Source organism: Schistosoma mansoni, chromosome W (genome assembly GCF_000237925.1).
Source record: "Schistosoma mansoni strain Puerto Rico chromosome W, complete genome".
NCBI lineage: Eukaryota > Metazoa > Platyhelminthes > Trematoda > Strigeidida > Schistosomatidae > Schistosoma > Schistosoma mansoni.
Genome location: NC_031502.1, coordinates 59,389,364 through 59,411,205, shown reverse-complemented (window position 1 = coordinate 59,411,205; position 21,842 = coordinate 59,389,364). Strand labels below are relative to the sequence as shown.

General features: G+C 33.9%; 1 protein-coding gene across 1 annotated transcript; it reads left to right on the top strand.

Annotated features, from left to right (window-relative positions):
* Nucleotides 1-269: 269 nt before the first annotated feature.
* On the top strand, nt 270-21,830 carry Smp_163670 (hypothetical protein; the record flags this gene model as incomplete). Its single annotated transcript, XM_018790339.1, has 6 exons — nt 270-316; nt 3,399-3,766; nt 5,950-6,097; nt 17,549-17,777; nt 20,760-21,091; nt 21,815-21,830. The coding sequence occupies exons 2-6, from the start codon at nt 3,445-3,447 to the stop codon at nt 21,828-21,830; spliced, it is 1,047 nt and encodes a 348-aa protein (XP_018655693.1). The 5' UTR covers nt 270-316; nt 3,399-3,444.
* Between the last annotated feature and the right edge of the window lie 12 nt (nt 21,831-21,842).

Below are 21,842 nucleotides of genomic sequence, written 5' to 3'. Positions count from 1 at the left end.
TACTTGCTTCGATTACTTGTATCCACATCAACATTAGGATGAAAGATGTATCCTGTATTCCATTGCTAGTCACTATCAGACTTTACTAGGATGTAATGGAAAATTATGTTAGATTGTAATCAAAGGAACTTTTAAAATTTATTTTATATTATCTAAATTAACATAGCTATCATGTCTTGTGATATTGTTTATTCATCTATGAATATAAAATTAATTTCTGTCTATATATAGCCACTTATGTTTCTTGAACGTATATTTTATATTATATAGGGATTTGAATTTAAAATCTTCGTAACGTTTACCAATCTTGTAAGAAGTGAGTTTATTTTTGTATACGAACTAAATTATATTGTTAGAAAGGAGTTGTGTGGAGATCTTAGTAATTTTATATAGTTGAAATCATGAATCAATTGAAGCTAGACCACCATGGAAAACCTGGAAGCACTGGACGATCGTTTAGTCCTATTGTGGGACTTCTCAACAGTGCGCACCCACGATTCCGCCTCGCGAGATTCGAACCCAGGGCCTACCAGTCTCACGTGCGAGCGCTTAACCACTAGACCACTGAGCTAACCGGCCTCCAACGGTGTTAATGTATAACTTCAACCAATCCACGAAATTGAGCAACCATTCACCAATGTCCTCAGTGAGTTGATATCTCACAACAGACCTGGTTGAACTCCACTGGTCACAGCTTCTCACTAGAACTCCAGGAAATACCTCATAGAGCCAGTCACTAGTGAGCATATGATCATTATTAGAAGGGGATTTTGTGGAGATTTTAGTAATTTTATATAGTTGAAATCCTGAGATATCAACTCACTGAAGACATTGATGAATGGTTGCTCAACATCGTAAATTATATTGTCTTATAGAAACGTATCAAGTTTTGATGGGAACATAAGATAGTTGTTTTGTCATAGTTTGGGATCTTATATAGATACCTTTCTTTAAAACAGAAATAAGATAGAGTAGTTAACTAAGAATTGCAGTGGAATATAGCTGCTCTGAGTTAATGAATTCATTATCGTAGGTTTTTCACCTGGTTTTGTGTTTTTAGATATCTTACGGTAATTCCGAATGCGAATCATTAAAAAAACCCTTATACGAAAAGGGATTTACGCGAACCAAATATATCGGATGTTTAATGTACAACACTTTAACAACAAGCTCTCTGGTGATGAGGGGGCAAGAAATCAAGTCACCAAAAAACTTAAACCTAAATTGTAATAAATCAACTCTGTTTATGAAGCAATAACTTTGACCTTGGAACATAACAAAAATGCAGAACTAAATCGTAATGTGAGCAGTCAGTGGAAAAGAGTTACTGAGGTTTTTTACACGTCTAAACTACCATTTGTTAAGAAGTTTAAGAAAGCACCAAAAATTCCCTAAGACACAGTCAAATGTTTATTGTTGTTTTTCCGCCTGTCAAACTGTTTAGTGTCAATAATGTTCAGTAACTAAGTAGCTTTGATGAGAAATCGTTTATCTTAATTTCATATGTTTAATCGTATTCATTCAATCAATCAGTCCAATTAATAAGGTGTTATCAGTTTGGTGGTATTTATCAACATAATTTACTGGAACGGTGATTAGACCCAAGACTTTGTTCCTTTGACAACTAAAGTTTGCTTATGGATTTGATTTATCTCTTTGGTCTGTGCATTAAAGTGGTACTATTTTTCTCACATATATTGAGTTATAAAATAAAGTGGTCTTGTAATAATGTTTCACTCTTTCTTCTCGGAAACTCTATCAACAGTATGACCTTAATGTTTGATAACAGAAAATCCATTTGAATTCTACTTAACCAGTTGTTGATCTTCATCGGCTTTTAAGGTTTATGGTTTACATCATTACTGTACAGATAACTTTACCAAATTTTCTAGGAACAGGTGGATATATATTTAGATGATTCTCTTATGTTTTAGGTAATGTGTTCATCCTAATTTGATTTAGCTCCTGAATGAATATTTTCTCCTAGCATAAATTGATTTACTATTATTTCCTTTTTTTTTGGCTTGGAATGCTAAATGATAAAACTAGTACTGAAATGTGCGAATTAGTATCATTTCTTGTTAAAAATTTACTTTATACTACTGAAATGTTCTTATAATTATTTGTCATACTTCTTGATGTTTAGATCAACAACCTGTTTGTTCATACACTAGAATATCATTCAACTGGATTTATTCATTTTCTATATCAGTTTATTTATTTAAACACATAAATATTGGTACAGGTAAGCACCAGATATATATGCGCCGCACAAATATCATTCGATTTGTGTGAGTACTGTGATACTGTCCAGGTGCCCAAACTGAAACAGGTGGTTTTCTTATGGGGGCTACACCCGGAGCCTTTGACCTAAAGATCTGATCCACAAGGCAGTGCAGCATCATGAGGCGATGCAGTCCCATGGTAGCCAGTGACCAACAATTGGTTCATACGCCATTTGTTCCTTCAGGATACTGGAGCCCATGTACACCATTGGTTTGGAATCAGGGTTTTCCAACTCCCCTAGGTGGACTTTCCGTGTCCACCAACCCGGTTAAAGCTCCGGGCATTACATTCGCCTTTCAATTTCGTAAGCAACCCTCCCCCGCTACAAGAGGGCAGTGAGTAGGACTTCCCTGGTAGAGGCTATATACGCGTGGCCATGTGAATACAATTAATTGGTTTCTTTTTGTAATATGTAAACTTTATTTATGAATCTTTCAACCACACATCCAACTATCATTAGTTTAACAAATAGACTGTGGAGTTAAGTCTTCTCAAAAGAATAGACTAGTGAGTGCAATTAAGATTGGATTACAATCATATTCATATACGTTAAATATTATTTTAGTTTAATAAAAATGAAACATGTAAACAGCTCATCTACTTTTAAATTGCTTATCAGGTAAATTATTAGTTTGTCAATAAAATCGCCAAATTATACAAATTTTCCAGAAACCTTACTTAAAAGTAAATTATAGCGAACACTGATATCTAATCTTGTATTTATCAGCGAGATTAGGTTCAAGGAAAATTTTCTTTCTTTCTATCCGATGTTTTTGGCTTATAAAGTCCATCATATCTTGAATAAAGTAATTCATCATTAATAACCATTAGATTGAGTTTTCAATATACTACTAATGAAAATTCATTGGCTTAAACGATATCATATTAGAAAGTATACATTATCAATTGGTACAAATGTATATTATTACCAGAAGGGGTTTTGTGGAGATTTTCAATATTTTCATAGTTGAAAGCATGAGTCAATTGAAGGTAGACCACCAAGGAAAACCTGGAAGCACTGGATGGCTCATGCTTTCAACTATGACAAACGTATACGTTCAATGCTTCCCTAGTTGATATCAATTCATAATAGAAATCATTTTTATTTTCAGATAACATAAATGATCTTATACTGGACAGATATTCTCTTCAATAATAATGCCTAATCTATATGATCGTGTTTCATTCTCTGAATATATTTACAGAATTAAACTAAAAAATGTAATACACAATAAATCATACCAAGAGAATATCAATTACACAGAGGATTTATCATTTGATTCATCCCTACTATATTCTCAGTTTCATAACTTTGAATCAATCACATTTTCAATGGATTATGAACAGTATATGAATAAGAATGATTATGATTGTAGTAAACATATTACAATAAATACTGATATCTTGAAATGTATCAATCAATGCTTGTTGATAACGGATCAAAGCAAATATCAATTACTTTCTGGTATCAAATGCAGAGGTAAATACTTGTTTCATTTTGAATTCTAAGTTAGTTTACTCTTAACAATTCTTCGTATTTATAAGAACTCTCGTCTAAATTAGAACGAATAGTTTCACAGTATTTGAGCGCCGAGTTGATGTAAGACATTAAATAGGAATAATATATTTGTAAAATCTCAAATTCATTCGCTGAGATTTTACAAATATATTATTCCTATTTAATTCTTCGTATTGTTTATTCTTTATGTTTTTGCAGAAATGATTAATTTTAAGATTTTACTATATTTTAGTATATATACGGCCGAGAGTGGGGAGAGTTCGTTCTCCCTCTCCAAATGCTCTCATATGGCCACGCGTATATAGCCTCCGCCACGGAAGTCCTACTCACTGCCTTCTCGTGGCATTACTGTTGTTTACGAAATTGAAAGGACGAAGAACGAATCTCCGGCGCTCTAACCGGGTTGGTAGACACGGATAGTTTACCTAGGGGAGTTGTAAAACCCTGATTCCAAACCAATGGTGCACATGGACACCAGTATTTTGAGGGAACAAATGGCGTATCGATCAATCGTTTGTCACCGGTTGCCATGGGACTGCATCTCTTCACGATGCTCAACTGATTTGTGGATCAGATCTGTAGGTCAAAGGCTCCGGGTGTGGCCCTTAAGAAAGCCACCTGTTTCAGTTTGGGCACCTGGACAGTATCACATCCCTCACACAAATCGAATGATATTTGTGAAGCGCATGTATATCTGGTGCTTCTTTGTACCAATATTTATGTGTTTAAATATATATATGAAAAATGTTATTAGTGTGAACTGGGTAAACATTTTTACGGTTGTAAGAGATGTTTGATAAAAAAACACGTACCTACTAAACTAACCAATAGGCACTAATTACTTTTTATTTTATTTATTTGAACACAGGAAATGATAGACACTAATCATTTCCTACTTACCAAGCCATACAGAAAATGTGAACCTTCAATCGAACAAGCGAGTCACCAGGCAAAAAAAATAAATGACACTAGTAAAACCTTCGAAGACAACTATTTGCGAAACAAAATTGTCAGAGTTAACTAGATTAAAATAATTCAGTAGTTTAGTTATACGTGAAATGAGAGCTAATGATGTTGTTCATGTAGACAAAGAAAGCTTTACAATTAAACTAATCAACTCTGAGAATACAAATAAATCAATTACCATGGGACTGTATGTCCTTACGTCTCTTCGCTGCTTTGTGGATTAGACCTCTGAATCAAAGACTTGGATAGTGGCCTCCTAAGAAAATCTCTTTTTTTGGTTTAGGCACCCGGCCAGTATTTCAGCCCTCACACAAATCGAATGGCGCTTACGTATTTGGTGCTTCCCTGTACCAATGTTTTTGTATTCAAATAAATAAACAATAAACTATAAAAATAAATTATTTGAGAAAAATATAAATTATGTGTTAATCCCCTTGTCCGGGAAAGCAAAGGATAAAAGAACAATTTGTTGATTAGGTTTGTTCTTTGCTTCTGTAATCCTAGTTTTATCATCTGATGTTCATTTGCTTTTTCGGATTAAGTTTCAGTTAATGCATACAGCAGATACTTAAGTATATGCCATACTCTAAGTGTGAAGTGAAATGATTCCACCCAGTTGCTCAGATTGAAGTGGGTGTGGCAGGGTTTATGAACTTTTTAATGACATGTTATGTTATTGTCCGATATCCTTTACATTCTAAATTATTTTTCAAGTAATAGAAACAAACTTTCAAACTAATCATTTTTAAATAAAACCAAACCATTATATTATTGCTAAAATCATCTATCACAGACTGATTCGGGATAGTCAACTATTGAAATCCAAGATGCACTCGATACCCATCCTGTCTTAGAATGAGATTCCTCATGAATGCGCACTCGCGATGAGGCAAGGAATCGAAATTAAAATAGGAACCATTTGGATCTAACTCGTTTATCTTAAGATTAACCTCTCACTGTGAGGTCTGAAGGTCCTAGCTTCGACCCCAGATGGGGATGTGGATGTATATTCTTGAAAAGTCTCATAATAAAACAAAACACCTGTCTAGTACTTTGGGGTCTTTAATGATTGTCTAAACAAAACTAGTCCATAATATGGAAACTTTGAATTCCACAATCTTGTCAACACTCATTAGTATCAAGCATATTATTGTTGTTGTTTTTTTGTAAAATTGCAGTTTATTGGTATCAACTTGCTAGAAGTCAAGAATTTCTTAAATGTTTAATACAAATAATACCAACTGGTTATGGTGATCCATATTTTCAAGAAATTGCCATGATTGTATTAACAAACATATGTATACTTGCTGGATATAAGACTAAGTAGTAAGTAAGATTTTGTTTGTCTTATTTTATCGATTTTATTACTCAGCTTTCACTAGTCTATTTTTTCGGAAAATCGAAAAAAACTTTTATCATATTATGTTAGTAATAATACTAATACTAATATTGATAATCAGTCAGTCAGTCAGTCAGCTACAACGTAGGACCAGGCACATATATGCATCGGTCCAAGTTGCCATATCTCGTTAGCACAACACGATGAACACCGGATTCATAGAAGCAATTAATTTAGTGGTGGTAATATGTAAAAGATAGGTTGCATATAAGGATATGGAAGCCAGACAGGGAAAGACAGATATGAAGCAATTTTAATCTCAAGGTTTAAGGGAAGATAAAGAGTGTATACACCTGCTCCATTGTGATCGATTCCGAGCCATGTCACCTAGAGTCTCCAACCATTGGTTACGATAGTCACGCGGACCCCAACTAAGTAGTCTGCATCTACCAACTTGGCTTAGACTAGAATTCAGTAACTTCAAGCACTGATGCCACGTTTTGGTTTTGCCGCCCCTGATAATAATAATGCAAGGTTTCGTTCCAAAATGTTTATAATATACATAAGTAATCGGTTTGTGATCTTAATGGAAATTAATAATCTCCACAACGCTATACTGAAAAGTAGGTAATGGATTGAGTAACTAAATAATCAACATGTAATATCAAGTCATTAAAAATGGTGTGTTTTTAAAACAATTAAAGAAAACCCTGTTGATTGAATAAAAAGAATGAAAACGTTTCAATGAAAAGAATTTTCTTTACGACGATATCATCTTCTTGAGCTATGCAATCGTATTTATAAGTACTTTATATGGCATGTATTAGTTTGTAAGAAAATAGAAGAGTATTACATCATTAAATGAAGTTTTCAAAGCCAGTCAAACGTTTTTTTTCAAGTATCGGACGTAAAACTCAATAAAAAAGTCAGATGATGTCTCATCATTTAACGAGGTTATTTAATTGTAACCAAGGTAATAAGATATAATGATTAATGTAATGAATATGAATGACAACTATCTATTTTTATGAAGAAGATGAAGGATCAGTTAATAGTTTAAATTTACGATTTGTTAAATTACGAACAGTGCTAAGATCATGACCCTTTTATACAAAGAGCTTTAGTTCGAAAAAGTGAGTTGTTATAGCTTCAGCTGTGCACAAATTCTTCATCCAAATCTTCTCCGAGCCAGTTTTTCTAACTGTTTAGATGATCTTAAGTGACAGTTATTGTAATAGTAGAGTTGGCCATCTATTTAAGGATTGAGTTGTTGATTGGCTGGCATTTTGTTTTAGATAGCCATGAAGGGTATTCCTCAGATATATATATTTTTTACCAAGTCCACGTTTGTATGGTCAATATAACCTGCTCCATGAAAGCAAGTAATATAATAAATACACATTGAGTTGTCCCAAAGCGTCAGTCTGCCGTCGATACTTCCACAAATATGATTTTTGCAGCAGAAAATAATTTGGAGCTGAGCTGAAAGTAATGTCTTTTTTAGAAATATAGATTATCTGTTCTTTAATGTCTCCTCAAACGTATCTCTTCTGAACTCATTCTTCAGAAATAAAACTTCCTTTGGAACTGCGAAAGTTCTTTCGGCTTGACTTTTCGGTTTCAGATTAGTATCAATAAACCTGGGAAGCAAACCATTTTCCAAAAATGTTTGTCAGATTTTATTCAGTCTATCGTATACTTTGTGAATATTCATTTGGTTCTCAAGAATAGAGAATGGATTGAATTCCTCTTCCTATTCAGCTGCAGATAAATCCGGAAATTGGTATACTGTACACTCCATGTTGGCTTTCTGTATTTCGATAGTTTTAAAAAATTCATCTTATCTTCATTTTGGTAAAACATGAAAATGAAAATCAGAAAACTCAAAATTATGAATTGTTCACTTTGCAAAAGGTGGCATATACACTTTTCAACTGTAGCTTTGATAGTATCAGTTGGTTCATGTTCTGTTAACATACTTTGATTACCTGAATTTATTTATGTAGAATGCAGTTTGAACTCGTGAAAGTTTAATCACTAAATGAACGACTCCACAACTCGATAAGATAGGTTACATTAAATGTTATTATTCATCTCTTAGCACCGATTATGAGAAAACAAATATATGGTCGGCGGTGTTGCACTTTTTAAACTGGATGGCTTAATTTCAAAGCCTACAATGTTGTTCTGTACAAAGTCGTCAATATTTCCTTCAGTTGGAAGCGAGTTTCTTTTTAATATAATCCCACAAATACTAAATCACCCCATGTTCTGATGTTCTCATCTGGGGTGGGGAATTCATTGTGTAGATGATAATTCATTTACTTTCGTTCACTGTTATATCCCTTTTTTCTAGTAAAACAGAATGAGGTGATTATGTTAGCATGTTGATTCTAAAGGGTTGCGAAATCCTTGTCATGATTTCTGACATCTCAACATATTGTAGAATGATATTTTAGTTTCTGGAGTTGATATTACTATAGTAGTTTGACTCACTGAGCAAAATCTGATAAAGTTTTATGGTATCCAATCTTTACGTAAGATTTTTAGTAAATAGATTCCTTCAAAATTCCGTACAACGAAAGTGTCGTAATGAGTTTCAGAATTTCTGAATAATGTTTTCGCGACGCACACGTTTGTTATATTAGAACTAGATAAAAATGACTATTCACTCATTGAAGTTGTGAATCTTTATTAACTTAGGCGATTAGAACATGTATTAGGTGTGTTTACTTGCTGTCTACCTCAAAATTCGATCCTGGGTGAGACAGAAGTAAGTTAGAAGAAAAAGAATGACTACCAAACAAAGACCTAGTATCCGCCCATGAAACCATTAACTGATGGACTGAGCTGTGTCGTTACGTGCAGACCACGTAGTTAGCATTCTTATGACATTCTCAATCTGTATTTGGTTAGGTTGAGCGACATGATTTAAAATCAGTCACAGTGACGTTCATTCATTCATTATTTAACTCTATACAGTTCTTGAGTTCTAAAATTTCTTCGTTCATACTCTTTCATTCTGTCTTTTCAAACCGTGTTCTTAATGTTTGACCTTTCTGATTTTCATTGGTACTGCATTATTGCGATTCCTTTACTCTTCATCTTGTTAACTTCATGTTTTTAAGTTGATTTGATGAACTGTCTACTATTTATTAATACCTATTTTTTAAAACTAACATTATTCAACCTATAACCAAATAAAACGGTAATGTTTTTATTTATTACTCTACATTGTTGAGACAACTGCAAAATCGTGCATGGAGGACAACTCATTGACTTGTTCGAAGTAAAGAACGGTGTCAGGCACGGTTGCTTACTCTCACCCTTTCTCTTTCTCCTGGTGATCGACTAGATCATGTAAACGTCAACATCTGGAAGGAAGCACGGGATGCAATGGACAGCTATGATGTAGCTGGATGATATAAACTTCGCAGATGATCTGGCTCTTCTGTTACACATGCAACAATGTAGGAGAAGATGACTAGGGTAGCAGCAGCCTCAGCAATAGTAGGTCTCAACATACACAAAGGGAAGAGCAAGATTCTTCTATGCAATACACCATGCACCAATCAAATCACACTTGACGGAGAAGCTTTGGAGGATGTGAAAACCTTTACATATCTGGACAGCATCAATAATGAACACGGTGGATCTGATGCAGATATGAAGACGCGGATCGGCAAAGCAAGAGCAGCATATTTACAACTAAAGAACATCTGGAACTCAAAACAATCGTAAACCAACACCAAGATCAGAATTTTCAATACAAATGTCAAGACAGTACTACTGTATGGGGCAGAAACCTGGAGAACAACGAAGGCCATCATCCAGAAGATACAAGTGTTTATTAACAGTTGTCTAGGCAAAATACTTCGGATCCGTTGGTCAGACACTATCAGCAACATTCTACTGTGGGAGAGAACAAACCAGATTCCATCCAGTGGAGTAAGGAATCAGGAAGAAGCGCTGGAAGTGGGTGGGACACACATTGAGGAAATCACCCAACTGCGTCACAAGGCAAGCCCTCACATGGAATCCTGAAGGTCAAAGGAGAAGAGGAAGACCAAAGAACACATTACTCTGAGAAATGGGGACAGACATGAGAAGAATGAACAACAACTGGATAAAACGAGAAAGGAAGGCCCAGAACAGAGTGGGTTGGAGAATGCTGTTCGTCGGCCTATGCTCCATTTGGAGTAACAGGCGTTAGTAACTAAGTAAGTAATTGTTGACACTAATCATTAAGTGAATACCAACACCAGGTTAGAAATAAACTGAAAAGACAAAAAATAGTCAAATAATTGTTATTTTTAACTATTGACCTAAAAATAGGCATTATTAAAACTATGCACATATGTTTCTAGTCTCAATATGTTTATACATTCCATACATAGCCAATAAAACATATAACAAACGGTAGTGAATAAATATATATATCTTGACAATACGTTTATCCTATATGTAATTTTACTGTGTGTGTTTATGGAATGTTTTCACGTCTTCTTCTTCTTCTTCTTCTTTTTTCTTTTTATATCCCCTTCATCCAGTACCAATCGAGTTTGTCTTATTATGCAAATGTAAATTTCATGTTTTTTTTTGCTAAATATTTTAATCCATATTACCATTATTATCATTATTAGTAGTATATATAAGTAGTATTATTATTATTCATTAATCATTGTTCATTTTGCTTCACTGTAATACTTAATCATTTTAAACATTCCAAATTATAAATGTAAGTGTTTTCTTTTCTCTTTTTTCTTTCTTCTTTTCTTTTCTTTTTTTCAAAAACATAAAAACTACAATTTATGCTTGAAATAAGCTGTTATCTTGTAAATGAACAAAGAATTTTTTTTGTTTTGTTTTAATCACTAGGGGTGTGTGTATGTGTGTGTGTTTGTGTTAAAGGTTCGCCAAATTTAAATTCAAGAATTCTGTTGCATATTTTTAATTTTTGTGTATTATTATTATTATCATCATATGTACTTAACGAAGTGATTGTATGCTAAGTGGGTAATCAGGTGCAAAGTTGATTTCCTTCTTTTTTTTTATTTTTTTGTTGAAATATTTGTTTGATAAACTTTGTGTTTGAGAGAATTACACTTGGTAAATGATATTGATTGATTACTTGACAAAAGTAAATAGTAAGCCTCATCAAAATAAGCACAAATGCATGATGCTTTCGTATGTTCTTACGTTGACTTGTTTCAACCTGTATTGTAACCATGAATACATATATATTTTCATAGTTGAAAGCGTGAGTCAATTGAAGCTAGACCACCATGGAAAACCTGGAAGCACTGGACGGCCGTTTCGTCCTATTGTGGGACTCCTCAGCAATGCGCATCCACGACTTCGCCTCGCGAGATTCGAACTCATATATACATATATATTTTATAATTGTCTACAGATATCATATTCATATAAGTTATTTTGACAATAAGATATTAGTGAGTTAATTAAAATCAGATATACTGTACGATCTAGTGTCAATTATTTTGAATATCAGTTTGTCATTAATATAACGTAATAAATGGATTCGATGATAATGAATGAATCTTGCCTCCAGATTACCTAGATCGTAGGAGGAAAAATTTTTTTAGAGACTTGGAAAAGGAAACCTGATAAAGAGAGTGGTCTTGATGACCGGAAAGATTGGTCTTAGTACTCAAAGAATAACTGCTTATGGCCTATCAAATATGGAATTTCCTTGAGTAGTTTTAGATTAGTAGGCTCTGTAATTTCAAGTTCTTAATGTGTTACAAGTTGAGTTATGCTATTTTTAAGATTTCAGTTAGTCAGTCACAACATAGAACTTTGTACGTACGTACATCAGCTCGAGTTGTCACACCACATTGGCACAGACATACAGTTGTCGATTCAAATCCCATAGTGGTAGAGGTAGTAAGAGTATAAACAATAATGTGAAAGATTAGGGTCTGAAGATGTTATTGAAGGAGTATAATCCGTTGAAATACATTTGGAAAGAGAATAACGAAAATGATATGAAGAATTTAGCAGAACACAAAGATTGGATACACCTTCGCCATTGCAAACGATTTTGAGCCATGTCATTCAAGTTTTCTAACTATTGATTGCTATTCATCTCGCGAATCCCAACCAGGTAGTATACACCTACCAGCATGGCTCAGTCCAATTGTCAGTGACTCTATGGATTTGTGCCACGTTTTGGTCTGACCGCCCCTAGTTTTCTTCCAACCTACTCCTACACCATGAAACATTGCACGTCGGGGCATTCGGTGGTTGGGCATACATAACACGTGTCCCAACCATCTCAAGGGAGATGGCTGTATGAATAAAATGTTTCATACTTCAAGTCATGAACTGATCTTAGCTGGATCACGATTGGAATCCTGGAATGACAGGATTGCTGTATCGTCTTAGTGTATGACTTTTCAGCAGTGTAAATCCACAACCCTGCATCCAGGAATGGAACGCAGTCCATTCGGCCTTTCACTATACTAATAATAATCATTTGCTTACTAGTCACTAGGTTCAAGATGTAATTTCTGGAGTTCTGGCGAGAAATTCTGACTAGCAGTGTTCATGTATATCGAGTGTGAGACAGTTATTCGATTTAAGTAGAGTAAAATTAGTGATCATGCTATATTGCAAATTGATTTTAGTTGGAAATGGTAATCATTTCATTTCAATTCAAATTTATTATGCTTTTTGTAAAATCACCATGTACTAGAGTTGTGGCGATCTGGAATTGAGAATACGCACTCCAAATAAAGTTATTTGGTACTCTTCGTAATATATATATATATATATATATATATTGTTTGGTCCATCATTGTCGTAAACATGCTTTCGTCTTTTTCAGAAGTATTACACTGATCTTAGGCTCCATACATCGTACTTTTAAGAATAAAAGATGTTCGCTCAATGTCGTGAATTGATTAAAGTTATATAATATGTGCATCACTCAATGCCTGTTCTGTGATCTAGAAGTTAAGCGTACAGTTACGGATGCGAATTGTTGACGAGTCCAATACTTGGATGAAATAGCCTTTTAGTACTTCCTCTATACCAATATTGGTCTGAATTCAATTAGTGAATTGAACAGTAAAAATTCTACAATCTCCAAAAATTTTTCAATATTACAATTTATCCTTGTCAATTTACATTTATAGAATTAACAGAGATGATTTGACAATAACATTATATTTTATATAGTTGACATCATGAGTCAATTGAAGCTAGACCACCATGGAAAACCTGGAAGCAGTGGATGGCCGTTTCGTTTTATAGTGGGACTCCTCAACAGTGCGAATCCACGATCCCGCCTCGCGAGATTCGAACCCAGGACCTTTCAGTCTCGCGTTCGAGCGCTTAACCACTAGACCACTGAGCCGGCCGGCATCCAACGGAGTTAATGTCTAACTTCAACCAATCCACGAAATTGAGCAACCATTCACCGTTACTTACTTACTTACGCCTGTTGCTCCCAATGGAGCATAGGCCGACGAACAGTATTCTCAAACCTACTTTGTCCTGGGCCTTCCTCCCTAGTTCTATCCAACTTTTGTTCATTATTCTCATATCTGTCTCCATTTCTCGGCGTAATGTGTTCTTTGGTTATCCTCTTCTCCTTTGGCCTTCAGAATTCCATGTAAGGGCTTGTCTTGTGACGCAGGTGAGTAACCATTATATGATAAATGTTGTTTATGGTTTCATTAATTTAATGAACTTTATCTTTTTCTGTAAAAATAAATACAGATATAATCTAAATAGTTTGTAACTAAGTGATATTACATAAATTTTGTCTATGTTATTTACATGTATAAGCAAACCCACCAACTACTTATATTATAATTGAGGATATATATCTATATCTATAAATGGGACTAATGTATAAAACACTTTCGGTTGTTATACTGTTTGTTCTTTTTCTTTTCTTTCTTTTTCCCACTTCATTTTCCCTCATTATAACTTGAAAACACGTAATAACTCTGTTTATTTATTGGTTAAAATACATTAATACTGAATGTTTATAAGATTACTGTTTACGAAAATACATTGAATAAGGTGAAGAATCTATGCAATTCAAGTGTACACCTACATTTTAAGATAGTTGAGTAGCAATATTCAAAGAAAGCAAAAACGGAAAACAAAACAGAACCTATTCAATAGATGATGATAAACAATAAATAAGATAATGGTTTTTTTTAAAAAAAGAAAGAAAAACTTATTTACCAGTCATGATTTTTCAGACTTGATTATCAGATTAACGTTGTTTAAATGGATATATTATTGTACGACTAATCATCGTAGGTTTTCCACATTTGAATAAAACGGTTATTCAGTCTTCAAGGTTTTCAGTAATCCATCAACTGATGTATAATAAAAGTAAACGGAAATCATTTACTAAAGTTGTACATTCATATTTGTAGTAGTATGATAAATATCTATCTAGAGGAGGATGGCGAAACTCTGGAAGAGGTGGAAACATTCACTTACCTAGGAAGCATCGTTGATAAACAAGGAGGATCGGCTGCAGATGTAAAGACGAGGATTGGCAAAGCAAGGGCAGCATTTCTACAATTGAAGAACATATGGAACTCAAAACAACTGTCAACTAATTTCAAAGTGAGAATCTTCAATACGAACGTCAAGACAGTCCTACTGTACGCAGCTGAAACGTGGAGAACGACTACGACTATCATCAGGAAGATACAAGTATTTATAAACAATTGTCTATGCAAAATACTCAACATTCACTGGCCGGATACTTTCAGCAACAGCGTTTTATGGGAGAGGATAAACCAGCAGGTTCCAGCTGAAGATGAAATTAGGGAAAGCTGTTGGGAGTGGATCGGACATACATTAAGGAAATCACCAATGTTCATCACGACTCAATCCCTAACTTGGATTGGTGAAGGGAAGCGGAAAAGAGGAAAGCCAAAGAACACACTACGCCGGGAAATAGAAGCAGATATGAAAAGGATGAATGTTGACTGGAAAGAACTGGAAAGGAAGGCTCAGGACAGAGTTGGATGGAGAATGCTGGTGAGCGGCCTATGCTCCTCAACGAGGGGTAACAGGCGTAAGTAGGTAAGTAAGAGTATGATAGAAAAGATTGCATCATATACTGATTCAAGACACCAAACTTTCAAATGAGGTTATGTCATAATCAGGGTATTGTAGAAGAATAGAAGTATGAAAATAACTAAGGTTAATAATGAATGATCATGGTTTCAAATTACAAAACACTGAGTAGAAAAAAGCCTACTACAAAAAGGAATTGAGGTCAAGGAAGGATAAGAGATTGGATGTATTAATTTTGAACGCAAAGTAAATGATTTCTTCGAAAAGAAATATTTTCTCCGCTGATTTATCTCTATTTTTATTCAATAACACGATGGGTTATTTTAATTATTTGATATATATTCATTTGTGATGAACATGAACTTCCACTTGAAACGATCTTCATGTAGATTTCAACTGAACGAAAAGTAATAAGTTTATCATAATCATTGAGTAAAGCATTTTAGAATCATGATTTATGGGGTCTAAGACTAGTGTATTATTATTCAAGAAGAATAGAAGTGTGCTTAAGATATTGAAAAACTAAACAGCATGTATATGTATATCTACCATTTGAATTGAAGTGAATTGGTCACCATTCCCAACCTTAATCCATTGATCATATGGAATGATCACCAATGTTGTATCATACAGTAAAATGTGAAATACCCTTCAAGTTCGTTACTTTCTGTTTTGGATTTCGAAGTTCTATGAGCTGTTCATTACAGAGCAAAAATACTTGTACTGACTTCATAGTCTTTAGAGTTTTTAAACTGAATAAGTTTGACTGGTACCCTTCTTTTGAAAGCGAAATAATGATTATCATTTTGATTTTATGACTTATTGTCGTTGTTAAAAAAAACAACATCGAAACTGTGAAGGAGTGAGTTGCTTGCGGATTGTATTGGTGTATTATCGAGCCACATCGTAGGTTCGCTTACTCACTGATCTAATGCGTTTGCTGCGGAACTTTGAGGTTTTGGATTGCATAATAAATGCACTTTCATGAAGTCTCATATTAACACAAGGAAGCAATACGGTGTCCACTCAGTTTCAGTTTCTCTCAAATCGATTTCAGTGTGTGAAGAATGTGATTCTCAGCAATAATCTCATTCTGTAATCAAATATTTTGTGAACACGTGTTGTTCAATTAGAACAGACTCGAAATTCAAAGTCGTCTGCAAAGTTAATAGTATTTTGACAGAGAGATTGTGCTTTATGTTCTTAGCATTGATGAAACATTTGCTATTCATTAACAAAAGCTAGTACCATGTATACAAACAAAATCTCTTCAATTCCCTTCTTATACAATGGTTTTAACCTCTCATTTTCCGCCTTCAACTACTCTTCTCTTATCTGCTTGTCCATTAATGTTTTATCTAACACTGACTTGTTGCTGTTTTCACCCTCTTTGTGATTAGATTTCATGCCAACTTTAACACTTTATCTTCTCATATTAAAGGACCATTTAACTAAGCTATTAATCTACATATTTTTTCTTGACGAATATTCAAACCTTTAAGAACGGTATTTTTAGTTTCTTAATACGAATAATGTTTTCGTGCGTTTTTTTATTCTACCTCTCTGTGGTTATGTTCAGTCAGAAATATTAATAGCAGGAGTATTTTCGACGGATATGCTATTGCTTATCATTTCAGAAAAATTATTTATTTTTGAATTATCAGTTTTGAATTTACGTTCATGGGACAGAGAACATTTCGCTGAATCATTCTTCTTTTACATTTCAGTAGGTGCATCATATTTACTTGTTGTGAGATAGTCATTCACTGAAGACAATAGTTGATGTCTTCCTCAATTTCATGGATCTGTTGAAGTTAGACATTAACTCCGTTGGATACCGGCCGGCTCAGTGGTCTAGAGGTTAAGCGCTCGCGCGCTAGACTGGTAGGTCCTGAGTTCGAATCTCGCGAGGCGGGATCATGGATTCGTACTACTGAGGAGTCTCACGCTGAGGACGGAACGGCCGTCCAGTGCTTTCAAGTTTTCCATGGTGATCTAGCTTCAATTGACTCATGATCTCAACTATTAAATATATTTATATTTATTTTCAAGTTTCGCTATTCCTAATGTTTTAAGTAGTTTAGCTAGTTATCGTGAATTTGATATATATGTGGTCATGTTTATTTCGAGTTGATTAATTTTGCACTTTAACATTGAAGAGTCATTTGTGCATGTTGTGTATAAGAGCAGTTTGATTTGTCAACAATACTTACGTGAGATATGCAATATTCACTGGGTAGTAGTTATCATTTACTAAGGAAAACTGTTTCGACGTAATATCTTGTTTACTATGTAAAGTAATGCATATCCAGAATCATAATAACTGTTACATCCTTATTTCTCTTTACTTTATTTAAATCTAGTTCAATATCCAACGATTGTCAATCCGCCTTACAAAATTTGATTCATATCACTGCTGGACCACTTGTCATCTTTTCAAGTTCATCTGGTCTAGGCCAAATTACAATTTGGTCAACTCAAGCTTTAACTGGACTATTGAATGCAACATTTATTTATTATCCAGATTTATGCGTGAATTATGAACAAAATGTTTGGATGGAGAAATTGTTGTTGTTTTCTCATGTTGTTCATGTAAGTAGTGGAACCATTATATATATAAGGGTACATTGTTTAAAGAGACATGATTCATATTTTATTTTGATTTGACGTTTATCACAAGGGCGTTAAAAATGTTAGTCATATGATATAGACAAAACACCCAATCAGAGGTGTTACTATTTTAGATTACAGTATTGTCGTCAGGATACTTTTCTTGATAGTTATCCGTCTTATAACCTTGTGGCTTAGTTTAACAAGTTGTGTAAGATGAACATAAGTGCACTAAGAAAGTGGCATAACTATGGAGTCATTAGCGTTTAGGATCGATTTTGTATTCACAAATATTTATCATACTTATTAATGATATTTGGTAACATCCGGGTACAGACTATCATCATGAAAGCTTGAAAGTAGGCTGAATGCTTCATGACTCCGATTGCAGATTTTCAGGGTTTTGTTTCTATTCTTTTAATCAATGCTCACAATCTGCAAACAATTAAAAAAATGATAATTTTTTCTCAGTTAACAAACTAAGTAACGTTAGGTAGCTGCTTAGTTTTAAAATCATTCAGCAATACGTACTCACGACCTTACAATGGACAAATTCCAGTACTTCGATTTCCATAATGTATGTCCCAACTACCTCCAGTGTCGTTCTTTAATTTCCTCTTCAACTCCGCCTGTAGCTCTCTTAGGGTTATTGCTGGTCCCAACCCGGGTAAATGAGTTGAGAATATGCAATTTAGATAGTCTTAGCCAACATGATTCTAGTAAGATGGGAAAAGAAACAAAACTAGGCGAAAACTAATGAAATACACGGGAAACCAGAGCCATAACAATATATGAAGAATTTACCTACTGTTTATGTATACACAGATCTGGCTTTATATCGCTCATAGCTACTGCTTCTGCAATACAGATTGGATCTATCCATACGTGTTTCGGCAGAATATTTTAGGCCTTATCAATAGTATCGAACAATGAGTCTGGTTCCACGTGGTTATAGCTAACCTTATGGTGGAAAATACGTGCTCTAATAAAGCTCATTCATTTTGTCACCATTGTTATTTTTTTATCTTTAATTAAATCTTATTCTCCTCAATAATGTCCTTAGTTTTTTTGAGTCTTTTCAATCTCATAAACTTCAGATAAAAGTGAATTTTTTATGGATTACTCGACATATGACTAACAGCCTATCTTGTCAACATTAAATGTATTTGATAATTGCCAATACTTGTCTTGTTTTAGTGTTTTCAAATTTATTTTTGTAACCCTTCTCTTTGATCTGATCCTGAGCCTTAGAGCTTTTTTCGATAGGCTGATTAATTGGATCTATTTCAATATATTCTTTGATTTCTAAAATCTCTTTGATCTTCTTTGTTCTGATCCCATTCAAGATTTCAAAGTTAACCTAATCAAATTTGTAATCACAATATTCTGTATGTATCAATACAGGTGAAAATATATTTTGGCGAGTGAAAGCTATTTGGTGTTTATTTAGAATAAGATGAAGAGGATGGCTACTGTGTTCAGTGTAATGTCTTTCTTAGTTGGAGCAGTTCATTTTAAAGATGACTCTAGGCTTGTCTTCTTTTCATCATTTCATCCCTTATTTTCCTAAGAATTGCTTGAAGAGATTTTACTGGCGTATGAGTGATATCATTTCATAATGTCGTCATTCGATGATGTGTCCTTCATACAGTAGTTCGTTTGTTGGTTTCCACATTTGATTTTTGCTTGTTGATCATTTTAACAGGCAGTTTTGATGGTAGCCCGTAGATAGCTGCTCTTTCCGAAAGTTCACTTAATGTTTTTCCTTATTTCTCCGTATGATAGGCGGATTTCAATGTGTCTTCACATTTTTTTGGAAACGTTTAGAAGCAGGTGATTTTGCAAGTTATTGGTTTATTGTTATTATCAGTTAGGAATCCGATCGTTGTGGTTCGGCTCCCATCGCATCCTAGTTTTGTTTCTACTGTTTCGGTTTTGATGATAAACATACCCAATAATGATAATTTCTTGTTTAAAATGTTTTTCAATATAAATTTATCTCCTCAAACAAGTTCTTTGTTAAATATTCGATACTTCCCAGGTCTTTCTTTTCTATGATGATGAATATTTCGTTTACGCTACAAATACACATTTTTGTTTTGATCACTGATAAGACTAAAGCTTCCAGTCGCCACATTCCTCTCCATGGTGACTGATGAACTTTTTGGTGCTTCCTTCGTCTTTATCTTGTATTGTTGAATTAAAAACAAGTTGTTAACTGAAAGTCTACGAGTTCTAACAAACTGTGACTTTGCAGCATTGTATGTTTCAAATTACTTTAATTCTTTGACCAAACGACAGTGTTGTAATGTGTGAAAATCCTGGAATGGAAATACGAAATTTGTTTCAATATCAATATAAACAATGAATTTACAAGCCTCAATTCGTGAAGTATCTAAGATGTTTACTGCATCAATTTATAATCAGAAATGAAATACTTCTTACAATAGTTACATATACGATTTCTCTACAGAAACACACGATAAACTGGGTGACAGGTAGTTGTGGTGTCAATATCACAATGGCGATAGACAATCGAAACGAGTATTATGCACACAAAATATTAAAATTATTACAAATAAACACAAAAAAAAATGAAAGTTACTGTTTAAATGTGAGAAAAGAAACAATTACCATAATAAATAAATTGACTGTTACAGGTTCATGTAAGTATTTAGACATACGATGAAACAACAAAGGGACATTGTGAACTGTATTCTTAAAAATGATTGATAATACATTAGTTACTGATTATTAGTAAGTAATATAATGACGTGTACTAAAAACAGAGTGGGAGAGAACAATTGTTGTTAGCGCATTTGACAGTATTATTGGGTAGCAGTAGGTATATTGTGTTCTTTCCTGACTTTATTTCATTGAAAGCAAATAAAGAGGTAACATCAAAAGATACTAATAATTCGCTATTCTTGATATGAATATCTTTCATCCCATATTGTTTATTAGGTTCTTCATAGATTACTACCTAAAGTCTTCCTCATGGAATCATCTAATTTCGGCACATATGAATTATTGAAACAGTTGAGCAAACACATTACTGATGCTGATGACTCTCTCAATTTGGACATTTTATCATCACATTTGAATCTTTTAACAATAATTCTAATGAGATTACCATCAGTACAAGTGCTGTTATCCTCAACAACATCATCATCGGATGATAAAATTAGAATACAAGAAATGGATAAATTTCTTGCTATAATACAATATGGATTCATGAATTTATGTTTGGCTATCGGGAAAGTTTGGTTGTGTCCTGCATGCTCAAATAGTTTAACGTAAGTTTTATTAAGGAAGAGTCTTATTTCATTGACTAATTCGACAATACTTTATAAAAAATAGCTTACAAGCCATGAATATGAGAGATAACTGCCCACTTAACAGATATGAAGAAACATTTTGAAAGAAACATCAAGGTCGTGAAAATTGTCAGAGGGTATTAATAATTCATTACGTCTCTAAAAAAGTATAGAATAATAAAAAATAATAACAATATCAAAACATACTGGGGAAGGGAGTCAGGGCAATGGAGGGATGAGAGATTGGATGTATCGCTTTAGCACGCAGAGTTCTAGCTTGTATTGATGGATCGTCAACGTTTTAGCAGTGGATAAGTTTTTCATTTGTTTCAATTCCTTTGACTGTAAAGACTATTTTAAAGGACAACTCTGGAGTAATGTTCCCAGAGTTAATCAGATGCTATTGTATTGAACTAGTCATAGCCTCTCATTCTGCCCTTTGGAAATCACGCCGGGTAATGTTTAGAGATGTGTTTGGAAAGTATTCACTTTATGCGGTCAATGTACCTTCTATCACAAGAGCAAGTAAATTTAAAGATGTGGAAAATTATCTCCAATAGTTCTGACCTGAAAATTATTCTCATTCATTTATTCTTCTTCCAACACCTCGATCAATGCTACTTAATTGCTCTTTGATCTTATTATTTCACTATTTTTCTGGACTATCACTGTTATCTCACTATTTCTTTCTTTTTGTCATAGACTAATATCAAGTTAATGTCACCTTGTT